This window comes from Acinonyx jubatus, chromosome A2, assembly GCF_027475565.1.
Source record: "Acinonyx jubatus isolate Ajub_Pintada_27869175 chromosome A2, VMU_Ajub_asm_v1.0, whole genome shotgun sequence".
NCBI classification, from domain to species: domain Eukaryota; kingdom Metazoa; phylum Chordata; class Mammalia; order Carnivora; family Felidae; genus Acinonyx; species Acinonyx jubatus.
This window is the reverse complement of record NC_069383.1, coordinates 53763949-53776874: the sequence shown is the minus strand read 5'-3', so window position 1 is coordinate 53776874 and position 12926 is coordinate 53763949. Positions and strand designations below refer to the sequence as shown.

The window sequence follows — 12926 nt, the reverse complement described above, 5'->3', positions numbered from 1 at the left end:
GGTGAACATCTTGCACCATGCCACAATTATCAGAGCATCTCAAACACCTTCAGTTGTGTCATCCCCAGGTGAGGGAGACGGCCTGCCTAGGAGCAAAGCCAAGGGCTATACCTAGAAGAGTCTACACCAGGATTTATAAATCATCGTTTCAGAAAATGCAGTAAGAGAAAAGAATCATACCTGGGAAGGAGTGTGCTCAAGGTATGGATTGGAAATTCTTCTCGATAGAGTCTATTTTGAAAGAAAGAAGAGGAAAAACAATTAGAACCAAACAAATCTTTGTACTGTAAGAGACTATGTCTGCAACATGGCAGGCCCAGCAATTGTCCAAGCCAAAAAACGTGTTTAAATCTCAAGTCATAGGCCATAGAGGATTAACGTCTTTATTCTCATTCAGTGTAACCATCTGGTCGGCATTCATTCAAATGGGACAGATTATTCCATTTGAATAGCATCTCATCTAACTTTAAGAAGCACATTAAAAAGACTGGGATGTTTTCATACTTGTCATTTAATCTCCATGTGATATTGATTCTGTTTCTCCTTTCCTTTTCATTTCCTCTTTCACCCACTCACTCAGACGTTCACCACTATACATCTGAACTGCTGCCTCAGCTTCTCAGTGGATCTCCCTGCCTTCTGGTCATGCCCCCACAGGCCATCCTGCAAACCTCAACTCAACAAATGCCCCCAAGTTGCCCCCTTGACTTACAGTGCATCTCTAACTGCTTATGTGAGTTAATCCAAACCAGCACAGTCTGCCTGCAACAGGTTTCCAGGATTCTCCTTCCACCTCCCTCCATGACAAGACCCACTCATCAGGAGAGGCCCCCATTCCTACTTGCCTGGGCTCACACCATTCTCCACATTACAGAGTCCTCCACCTTCTTGACACTTCCCTGGATCCCACTGGACTTAGTCTTTTTTTTTTAATGTTTACTTATTTATTTTGAGAGAGAGAGATAGAGAGCAAATGGGAGAGGGGCAGAGAGAAACAGACAGAATTGCCAGCACACTCAGCGCTGTCAGTGCAGAGCCCAAGATGATCTCATGAACCATGAGATCATGACCTAAGCTGAAATCAAGAGGTGGACACTCAACCAACTTAGCCACCCAGTGCCCTTTTTTTCCCCACCTGACTCTGAAGTCCAGGTTTCGTGCAGTCACCTCCTGGATGAAGCGCCTCCCCCTGTCCCAGTCCACTGGGGTTTGTCCCTCTTCACAGTTCTGCTTCTCTCTACTAGTCATGTGGCAGCTCCCGGATGCTCTGGGCTGTTGGCTGTCGTTCTCTGTGTGCATTTGCCTAACTCATCCTTAAGCTCCTTGAGGGAGTGCTGGCAGTTTATAGGGCTTTGCTTTCACAGCACTAGCACACAACCTTGCACACAAATAAATCATTTCTTTCGAGATATTTACATCTATCCATTAAGTATCTGCTGAATGATTTGAATTGTGGGAGCTAATTTTCCCTACCTAACAATCCAGTAAGCCGCACCATCACCCACATATGCTTCAGCACAATAGAAAACTACTATCATTTCCCATTGTGGTAGGAGAAAAAGAACAGAGCAACTAACATTTACTGAGCTCCCAACCTATGTTTAAAAGCTCTTTACACCTCTATTCCAAGGCTTGCTGCCTTTTCAGATCCCATAGTCTTTAGTCTGCCGCCTCCAGTTCTCAGGATCATTTGCTAAATTACAAAACATTCCCTGCCAGTCATGGTTTTCCAGCATCCAAACCTTAACCTAAGACAGAATTCCCATTCTGCATCTTCCCCACTGCACATGCCTCCCATATTACTTATCTTAATTAAACTGAAATGAATATATAGACTCTATTCAGAAATGCCAATCGGTATATTCTGCTAAAGATTTGCTGCGGCTTCAAAGGAAAGGAAATTCACAAAGGTAGATAGGCCATTTTTAATCCCCAGGTCTTAAAATAAAACATCCACCCACCCCTTCTGGTGTCGTCTATACACGCTCCAAATCAGCCCTTCTCAGGCCTTCTGTCGTCTGGGCCTACGTAATATATTCACTTATTGAAATACCAAACAATTTAAAATTTGCATATGCACTAGCTTTATCATTTCAAGATGAATCATCGTAAGTGATTTTTTCTTTTCCCCCTTAAACAGACTTTTAAAAATCAATCTGGCAGGCCAGGACTGACAGTGTTTGTTACTCATCTAATTGCCTGAATCAGCTCAGAAAAGCAACTACTTCACATGATTCAGTTTTTAAAAAAAGAAAGAAAGAAAGAAAGAAAGCTTTTAGGTAGAAACAAGTTCTCAAGAGCTAGGTAGGGACACATTCAGAGGAGAAAGCAAACCACTTCCTTTCTTTCAGCTGCCAACCTAAATCTGGTGTCTCAACACTAGTGTTACACTCACACAATCCTACTTCACAGAAACTTCCCTGTGGATGGCTGGTTTCAAAAGATTGGTAAGGTGAGTAAATAAAGCCAGGAGATTCTTCCATGCTGACTAGATAACAGTAACAGATAAGCTACTAGTCCACAGGGAATCGACAAGAGCAACTTAACAAGAACTGCCTTTTCCAGAACACAATACCTACATTTGTTGTCAGCAACTCCTATGAAGCACTCGCTTAACTGGTCCCAGGAGGGCTTTGTTTCATTAAAGCTCTGAGAAAGCTGTTCTCAAACTCAGCTGGGCTCCAGGAAACCACAGAGCTCCTCATAACACTCTAAAGTTCTGAGGTGTTCAACTTAAAACAACTACCATAACTCTGTACTTCAGAGACCGCTTTTTGTCAGTTGCTGGTATTGACCCAAAATAACAAGTGTCAAAGACCTATAGAAAAAAAAAACATGGAATAGTCTATCCATTACCTCATTAAAAAAAATTTTTTTTTAAATGCTTATTTATTTTCGAGAGAGAGAGAGAGAGAGAGAGGCAGAACATGAGCAGGGTAGGGGCAGAGACAGACATAGAACACGACACAGGGCTCGAACACAGGGACCATGAGATCATGACCTGAGCTGAAGTTGGATGCTTAACCGACTGAGCCACCCAGGTACCCCTCCATCACCTCGTTTTTAAGAGGTATTGGGAAATGATGTAATTTTATCAGAGGAATGGTGGGGGCAACTTCTAGGAATCTGAGCATCACTGCTCTAAATCACCTCGTGGATTGCTCTCCAACATTTACCTGAAAGAGTATCTGTCACAAGAACACCCTTAAAACTGCACCCCTCTCCATTTCGATATTCTTTGCCTAATATACCATCAGCTGTTTTCATTCCATCTTTGAATCCCTTGGTTTTATTTCTCCTCTCGGAGTTCCAGGGCTTTATCGGACCCTTCCTGTCGCAACTAACTTCCATTCATTTCTCATTTACAAAGCACCTACTGAGCTCCTTGCCAGGCATTGTGGGAACTTCCACAAACATACACATGTACATGATATGATTCCTGATCTAGAAATCCACTTACCAGAACACATAAGACCTAAAGAATACTTTAAACCCATAAATTCTTTTCCTTGATCCTGATTTCCTCATCAACTTACTCTATAATCTTGGATGGATGGTCCCATTTAAATGGCCCTCTCTTGGGGCACGTGGGTGGCTCAGTCAGTTAAGCATCTGACTCTTGAGTTAGGGTCATGTCATGATCTCACCATTGTCACACTGAGCCCCACGTTGGGCTCTGCACTGGTTGTGGAGCCTGCTTAAGATTCTCTCTCTCCCTCTCCCTCTCTCTCTCTCCCCTGCTTGTGTGCACATGCTCTCTAAATAAATAAATAAATAAATAAATAAATAAATAAATAAATAAAATTAGATTTTAATTCAAATTTATTTCTTCTCCTTCCCACTTGAGTGAACCATGGAAAATGATTCCCTAAATGATTCCAGGCAGATACTTTTCATATTTTAAACATGTATTAGAAAACTGCAACCCTTTAATATTCACAAATGAACTTCTACTAAAAAAAATAATGGCATAACTCAAAAGGGTAATTGGTTAGCTATCATGTATTACCTTCATTTTTTTTCAAGTTAGGTGTTCACTAAAGTTAAAGTATAATGGCCCAAAATGCTGAGTCTGAACCAAGGACAGAACTCATTCCAGAGTCAGTGAAAATATCTTACTATACTGTATGATAGACTTACAGCACATTTTTTTTTTATCATCTCTTAAATGATATGCCTTAAAACTCTCTTAGATTGAGGTGAAGTGCTTAGGTGACCAAGGTGAGAGAGAAAAGAAACAAGAAAGAGTGAATCATTTCAATCCCCACAGAAGCACGACCTGCTCTATTTCAAAGAGGAACGATTAAGAGCTATCAAATGTATTAATGCCTTGAGAATTCAGTTCCTGACATAAGTTTCTGTCACCTTCAACCATTGTCTTTTCCCTATTCTGGGTGATCAAGTAGAAGATGAAGACATCAAAGTGGAATGAGCACACTTACATTACTTAACAATCCTAGGAAACCAAAAAGCTTCCTAAGTTACTGGAGGGTCCCTACATTAAGAGACTACTAGTGACTGAAACAACCAGAGCTGTGACTTAGCAGGCTGTCCAGTAGAGTTCTAAGACTGTGGGTCCTTTTTAAGCCCCAGGGTAACAATTCCAGGTCAATCAAAGCCCAATCAAGGTAAAAGGGACAGAACTCCAGCCAGTATGTGGGCTTGAGAATTACACAGCATCACAAGTTAGGCATTATGCAAGCTGGAGACACGAGCCAATTGCTGAAAGGGAAGCATGGGGAGGGCCCAACACCGTCCCTCTGCAAGCTCTCGTCAAGGGTCAGGTCCACAACCATTTCTTCAGGGCTCCAAGGGGTGTGCTCCCACCAGTCATTTACAGCCACAAAGGCCATGTGTAATAGCACCTTCTCAACACAGTCAATAATGTTTTCAAAACTGTATTATTCCACAAGGCCCCGTGAGGTGTTAAGAAAGCAGAGTGAAAGGAAAAGTGATGGAAACACTGAGCACCTCCTTTGTCTTGAGCTCTTTCCCTTAATAGTAACTGCACCCACCTATTCATGTTTTTCACAGAAAAGAGGCCTGACAGAGAAATTAAGAAATTTACTTCAAGTCCCAGAGCTGGAAAGTTAGAGTCAGGACTGAAACAAAAGTGACTGATTCCAAAGCCACCACTCTGCTATAATATGCTTCATGCTATTCAATAGTAATTGAGTTTCTACCATATGCTAGACATTGTGCTAAGTATTTTACATGCAACATACCACTTAATCCATGAAAAACTATGAGGTAGATACTATTAATTCTATTTTGCAGATGAAAGAACTACTCTTAAAGAGGTTAAGAAATTTACCCAAGTTTGCAGCCCACACCCCTCTGTAGTCACTGCTCCATAGGTGTCTCTTATAACATAGACTGTGATGATTCAAAAGCCACATGACAAATGAGTGCATCTCACTGCATTTAGAAATCACACATAGCACTAGATCCAATGGTTCTCAACTCTGGATGTCTACCAGAGCCATCTGAGAAACTAAAGAGAAAAATGAATCAGGTGTTCATGTCCCACCGCAGACCACAGAATTAGAACCTCTAGAAGCCAGACCTGGGTGGTTTTTGCCAAGCTCCCCAGGTGGTTCTATTGTGCAACCACTGTGCCAATGAGTGGCTAGAATTGGCGATTTGAACCTCTCACCATCCACGTCAACTACGAGACTTGGAGCACTCTTCAAACATCACCTCCCTCGCAGGCCCGGCTGAGTTTAGAACAGAGTAGAAGTACAAGTCTGTTGACCAACAGCACAGGCATCTCTGGGTGAGCTTCTCTGTCTGTCTCATGTAAAAACAAAGAGCCAGTGTTTCTGGAAAGACCACCTTGTACCCGTTTGTGTTATGTGTGTTATATATACCCCATCTCAGACACAGCCCTGAGCCAAGTTACCTTCGTGGCTGCAGAAAAGTGCAGGACCTACACCCCTTCTGAAAAGGCATACCCTTTAAATGGCATCTGTAGCATTACACTTAATTTTTACTTCCCATTATTAAAGGACTCTCTTCTAACGTAAACATGTTTGCCCCACTTAAAACCTGAAGGAGAAAATTAAAGTGGGTTCTAGGAATACTTATAAATATTTCAAAATCTTGCCTGCCTAGGGAAATAAATCAGCAAGAACCAGCAGCTTCTGGGAAAACATACACAACAGGTGCAACAGAAACAAACCCTAATGTGTCATCAACTTGGTTTTTATTCAGTTCTTGGGAAAATCTTTCTTCTTGCTGCATTTACAAGCAAGGGAATAGTTCTACCTAACACGGTGAGCTTTGGTTAATGCCATCACAGGAAAGCCTTTAAAATTTAGGAATCAAGTCCCTAACGATTTTGGAACAGTTAAATTAGCAAGCTTACTTATCTCCACTTGTTACTGAATTCCCTTCGTGTACTAACATCAACCCCCTGAGTCACATCTGGACTCCAAGATGAACCCTTTTCCCAGCAGCCAACATGGAGACACTCCCACCAAGACAACAGGAGCAGCAAGATAATCAAAGTGTTGCATTATAACCCGCAGAATAAATACCCACGAGTCCATATGGATATAAATGATTGAATAAACAAATGTTGAGTCAAGAGGGGTGGAGGGAGTGTGGACAGTCTTCCTTACAGAATAACTCCAATTACTAAATTCAGTAAGAGGAAAACAAAATCACCATTAGGCAAATATCACAGTACTGAATGTTGCAGAAAAGAAAGAAATCAGTGGATGCCAAAATTAGTGGACACAAGTGTGATATACAGGCTGTCTGCAAAGTGTCAAAGTGGCTTCTCACAAGACACTAATGAGTATGGAGCCAAAAAAGAGTAACTTTTCAGGAGCATGGCAGACCTGACCCAAATTTATAAAAGTTATCACCAATCATGAGACATACTGACATCATTTGCCTGCTGAAAGGATACACTGAGGAAGGCATTTTTATGACATTTTTGTAAAACTGCACACCTGAATTCAATGTGAAAACAACTCCAAACGGAGGGACACTTCAATTTACGACTGTAATTCCACAAAAATTGTCAAAACTATCAAAGACCAAGAAATACTGAGGGACTCTCCCAGGTTGGAGGAGACCAAAGGAAATACAACCAAAGGCCATGTGTGATCTTGCACTAGCATAAGGACCATGGCTGGACAACTGGAGACCAAAATGAGGTCTATTTTGAGTAGGAATGCTGGTTTTGCCAAAAGTACTATGGTTACATAAAATGTTAACATTTGGGGAAGCTGGATGAAGGTTGTAAGAGAACTCTTTACACTATTTGTAGAAATTCTGAGTCTGGAATCATTTCAAAAGGAAAAGTTAAGAAAAAAAAAGTAATGGCCTTCCTCCTTCCCACAAATAAACAATCCAATATTATTTTAAAATCAAGCTTCTATGTCTTTGCTAAATGCTATGTGGCCTTACCACCGATTATCTCAGGCTGCACAACAGAATGACCCTACTTGTCTCCCTGCCGACTTGGACCCCTAGCACCTTCACACAAATCAGATTCATCTCCCTAAAACATCTTGCTTATCACCTTATCTTTACTAAATACTTATTTAAAATCCACATCTTACTCTCCCTGAGTGTTCAAGCAGTGGATACCATCGACGATACCCTGCCGCCCTTCTCCCCTACAAACCCTCTGCTCTAGCCAGGCCCACCATTCGATTTTTACTCTGCCAACTGTGCACATTCTCACTTTTGTGTCTAAGCCCTTGCCATGACCTCTCCTCCCCGCATTTCTCTGCATTTCCACACCTTGCTCTTCCTGTGAGCCACACAAATGCCGGAGGAAGCCCATGTAAGCCCCGAGCCTCCCATGACTAATCTCTTTCCCAAACCTTCTAACACTTGTCTTTAGCTGCCACTAGATACATTGCCTCCTGCCTCCATTTGTAGAGGTCTCCCATCTCTTCTCAACCAGCCTTGCAACCCCCAGTACTTACTTAACCCTTCTGCAAATCAAGTCCTTTCCACAGCATGTTGCAGGGGCTGACCACCCAGTGGTGGCTCTTCCCCTGGTCACTGTACCTGATGTTCCAGAATCTCAAGCCAAGTGCTAAGTGTGCTATTACCACCTCCAAATCTATGAAACCCATGGCCACCTCTGCCATGCCACTGCCACCAACCTTCCTTTCTCTTCTCAATTCTGTTTTAAGTGGTTTACTATGCAGCAAGAGTATATACAGTGTGTGTGTGTGTATGTGTGTGTGTATTAATGTTTACTTTTGAGGGAGAGAGAGTGTGAGCACGAGTGGCAGAGGGGCAGAGAGAGAGGGGGACACAGAATCTGATGCAGGCTCCAGGCTCTGAGCTGTCCCCACAGAGCCCCATGAACCCAAGAACCGTGAGATCAAGACCTAACCCTTAGTCAGATGTTCAACTGATTGAGCCACCCAGGAGCCTCCAGAGTATACTTCTATAGACTGGATTCTTTATGTGCTTGTTTTAAAACTTAAAAATACACTGGAACACCAATTATTTCTTTGTAGTGAAAAACAATGCCATTAAGTCACTTTGTGTGGGGTCTTCAAGAGGAAAACATGTTCAGTTTTCTTTTACTATGTTACTGGCAAGTCAGAAATGTGCGAAAGAAATACACCTTGGAGCAGCCACCTTTCTTTCCCTCTTGGGGAATAAATTGGTCTCTCAGAGGTTTCTTGTTAATTCACACACGAAGTTTTGAAAGCTACAAAGTAATAAAGGTGATTATGTAGTCTTCTGGCAGAAGGGCAATTTCGAAAACCTAGTCTTCTAGTTTTTCTTTCTCAGTTACTCATACAAAACACACCAAAACCCTCAGAATTAAAGCACCAGAAAAGACATCCTGAGGTCACCTGGCCTATTCCACAGCTTTTGTCTATACTATGAATCAGGTGGGAATCTGGATCAGGAATCCAGAAACTACAGCCCGCAGACCAAACCCAGCTGCCACCTGTTTTTCATAAAGTTTTATTGGAACACAGCTGTGCCCATTTGTTTATATACAGTCTCCTGCCATTTTCCTGCCCAAAATATTTACTATGTAGCGCTTCACAAAAAAAATGTAGCTCTACATTATCCAGTTTTGCAGAGCAGGAGGTGCACTATAAAATCCCCAGCAACACATTCCCGTCCTTAATTAGTTACTGGTAAGAATTGGTTTTCATCTGGAACATTATCTCCTGCTGCAGTTGAAGATTATTTCCTCCAAAAATGTTTAAGGCACATTTCCATCTTCACTTACATGTTACATAAAAGCAAGAAATAGGTCAACACAATTTTTGGCTCCCAAGATTAAAACAAACAAAAAAGGAGCAATTAGTTTCATGATCTCCATTTTTAAAAAAATTTTATTTTTGAGAGAGAGCGAGAGTGCGTGCGTGAGCAAGCAGGGGAGGGCAGAGAGAGGGAGACACAGAATCTGAAGCAGGCTCCAGACTATGAGCTGTCAGCACAGAGCCTGACGAGGGGCTCGAACTCACAGGTGGCGAGATGCTTAACCACTTAACCGACTGAGCCACCAGGCACCCCTGACGAACTCCATTTAAATTAGGAACTTCCTATCTATACCATAATGTAGACAAGCCTAGACTACACAAGCCTGATGTCAAGGGTCAAATATACAAAAGTTCTAGTAAATACAAGAATATCTAGTTTCAAACATCTGAACTTTGCAGAGTAGTCTCTCTGCTTGGAATGACTTCCTCATACATTTCAATTTTCATAGAGTTTATGTTAAAATGTATTTATATGCTTAAAAACTCCCCTGGTAGAACTTCTTATGTACTTCCAAAGTACTTTAGATTCCAGATATTTATATTTGGATTCCCCCTAATTTATTATTAGAATCTTAAAGGTAAGGCCTATATATTCTGCTCATGTATATAAACATCCACGGTATCAAACATGATTGTGTACAGTTAATTCTCACTGAATGCTTGTCAAGGAAAAACAAATCCAGCTCTTTAAATGCTTTCCTCAACTCTTCTCACCGTTTAGAGTTTATAGCTCCTTCCTCCAGGCCCTGCACCTTCTCCTGGGAGGCAGCCTTATGTGGTGGTTACAAGCAGAGCTCTGAATTTATAGGACTTAGATTCAAAGCCCATCTGTATTATGTGTCCTTGAACAAGTTATTTAACCTCTGCCTTTCTCACCACCTGTTTAAATGGGAGAAATACAATCTACTCAGAAGGTTGCTGTAAGAATTAAATGACTTAAAACAATGGTTCTCAAACTTCATGCATCTGGAGGGCTTATGCAACCAGACTGCTGGGCCTCATCCTCAGAAGTTTTGGGTTCAGTGGGGTGACCGTGGGGGAGGGGGCGGGGGCAAGGGCATGAAACTGCATTTCTAATAAGCTCCTAGAGGAAGTTAATGCTGTCAGACTACACTTTGAGAACCACTGACTTAAAATATGCCTGCTGTGTATATAGAATAAGTGTTCAGTGACTGTTAACTAGTACTGTTGAGCACTCAGCAGACTTGACTATTATGGTGCCCGTGAATGTGGGTCTCCCCTCCTACACTGTAAGCTTCTCCAAGGACAGGACTGTATGTTTTTCATCCACATCCCTAGGACAGGACAGAGTACCCATGATAAAGCAAGACCAGTGGAACACTGACATAATTTGTCTGCCTCCTGCCCAAGATTCCTCCTGGTTGGCAAAGAAAATGGGATTTGTGGAGAAGAAAACTCTCCTACTGGCAACATTCCTAGGGGGTTCACGTCAAGCATGACCCATAAGGGTTAGGTCCCATTTCCTGTACTTGGGACCTTTGAAGAGCAAACTCAGAATCAGTAAGCTTTTTACAAGGCTCTTGGGACCAGGTCTGTTCTCAAAAGGGTAGAGAATTTCTATGGGCTTCTGCCAATGATGATAACCTGCCACCACTGCTGTTTAAAATCCTAGGGATGGTCAATTCTTATACAAACAAGAGTTGTATCTGGACACTGCTAAATGGAAATCCTGTCATTCATTCAAAATTTATAATTATCTGGTTATTATACTTACCTTCTTTAGGATTCCCAAATCTTTTAGTTAATAATTCCTTTTAGAATTTGAGACACTCAGTATGAACCTCAGCAGTCTACGACTCCACATACATGGCTTACAAAATTCAGGACACTTGCAATGGTAGGGTTAGGACACAGACCCTCCACAATTTTGCAAATGATCCCAACAGCAGTGTTGTGACCCCATGCGCAGACTTTTGGGATCGGGAAAGGTCATTTTTCTAGCTCCCCTAAGTCATTGAAAGCAGTTGGGAACTATTACTGCCTATCGTGTGCAATTCCACTTTGAAGAATCATTCTCTTGATGGTCAAAGAACACTGTCATCTCCTTGGTCAACATCTTCCCATTGGCCACCAGGAGCAGGCCTCTGCCTTGTCTTCTGGCTCTGAATGCAGGTAACAGGTCAGCTTAGCTGGCCTTCACTCACTTCACAAGCACTCGGTCAGCCGGCACGCGAGTCTTACAGGCTTGTGAAACTTTATTTATCCTGGATCACGTGTCCTCCTTCCTCTCATGTCCTTGACTTTGTAAAATCTGAGGTCCACTGAAGGCTCACTTTATAGCCACACCAGTTTCTTTCACTTCCTCTCCTTTTCTAATACCTTCTAGTGGTAATACTACAGAACCAGAATTTCACCCACATCTTGAGCCTAGTTCCTTTGAAGTATTTCCAGCTATCACATCCTAACTATCACTTCTTTTAATTTGTTGAAATCAGATTGCATAAAGTGCAGGATTGACCACAGAGCCACTTTCTCCCCCGGTCCCCAATCTAAATCAGGCAGAGCCCAACCCGTATCGTGCTGTATTGTTGCCGCTGAGCTTCTTGTCCTGACTGTATGCAAACACCTTCCGATTCCTGGACTCTGATTTAGATGTCCTTCTACCTCTGCTGAATCACCTTCTTTCTTGCCTTCCTAACAAATTATTTCTTCTAACCTGTCTACACATCCTTTCCTTTCCCTAGTAAGTCATCATAGAGAGCCCTTCTTCAAACTGCTTCCCTCCTCCCCCAACCTTCTACGCTGACACAAAGGCCACTACAGCCCTGGCAAACATAACCAGTGATCCTTCCGCCAGAAGGAGAATATGGCCCATACCTGGCAGGTTGCCACAGCAGCGTTCAGATGTTCTGGAATTCAAGGGGAACTCGAGCTCTCTGGTTTCCCCCTGGAAATTTCCCTTTCACCATAACAGACACCAGCAACTCCCAGTCAGTTCTCCCCGCTCATTACAGGCCTCCCAACTGAATCTTCTGGAATGCTACTGCAACCACCTGGCAAGTATTATCCTCCTTGGGCCTCATCGCACATAACCTCAGATGCTACCAATCAACAATTACCTACATCCTTCCACCAAGTGTGGTCTATGGAGCAGCAGGGGCACTAGCATCACCCGAGCACTGCTGGGAAATACAGATTCTCGGGTTCCATCCCACACCAATGCAGATGAGGCTTAACAAGATCGCCGCCAGGTGAGTCATACCACAGTAAAGTTGAAAAAGCATTCACCTATACTACTTACATACAAAATCACACTTCTGCTACAAATGTTTCTAAGGTCGCAAGTGTCCGACTCCTGATTTGGACTCAGAGCATGATCTCGTGGTTCATGAGTTCCAGCCCCAAATCAGAACCCGTGCTAATAGCACAGACCCTGCTTACGAGTCTCTCCCTCCCTTTCTCTCTACCCCTCCCCTGTTCATGCTCTCTCTCCCAAAACAAATAAAACTTAAAAAAAAAAAATCATAAAAAGCCCTTCAAGGTATCAACAAAGGTCCTCCTAAAACAGGAATATATGGGCAAAATGAGTTTTAAAGATGTTGCTTATTTCATTCTCTCTCCTAAAAGATGAACAAATGCACCTAAGCATATTGAAAATATTAAAGAACTCCTGCAGTAATCCAACATCTCTCAAACACATCTGAC

At 42.4% G+C, this 12926-nt stretch overlaps 1 protein-coding gene across 2 annotated transcripts in view; it reads right to left on the bottom strand.

Annotated features, from left to right (window-relative positions):
• The window catches only part of RAPGEF5 (Rap guanine nucleotide exchange factor 5), a 224282-nt gene that overhangs the window by 185812 nt on the left and 25544 nt on the right, over positions 1 to 12926 (bottom strand). For both annotated transcript variants that reach the window (XM_027075113.2, XM_027075114.2), the window contains exon 2: positions 181 to 231. In XM_027075113.2, the coding sequence (XP_026930914.2) occupies positions 181 to 231 (51 nt within the window). The remainder of the gene's footprint in view (positions 1 to 180; positions 232 to 12926) is intronic.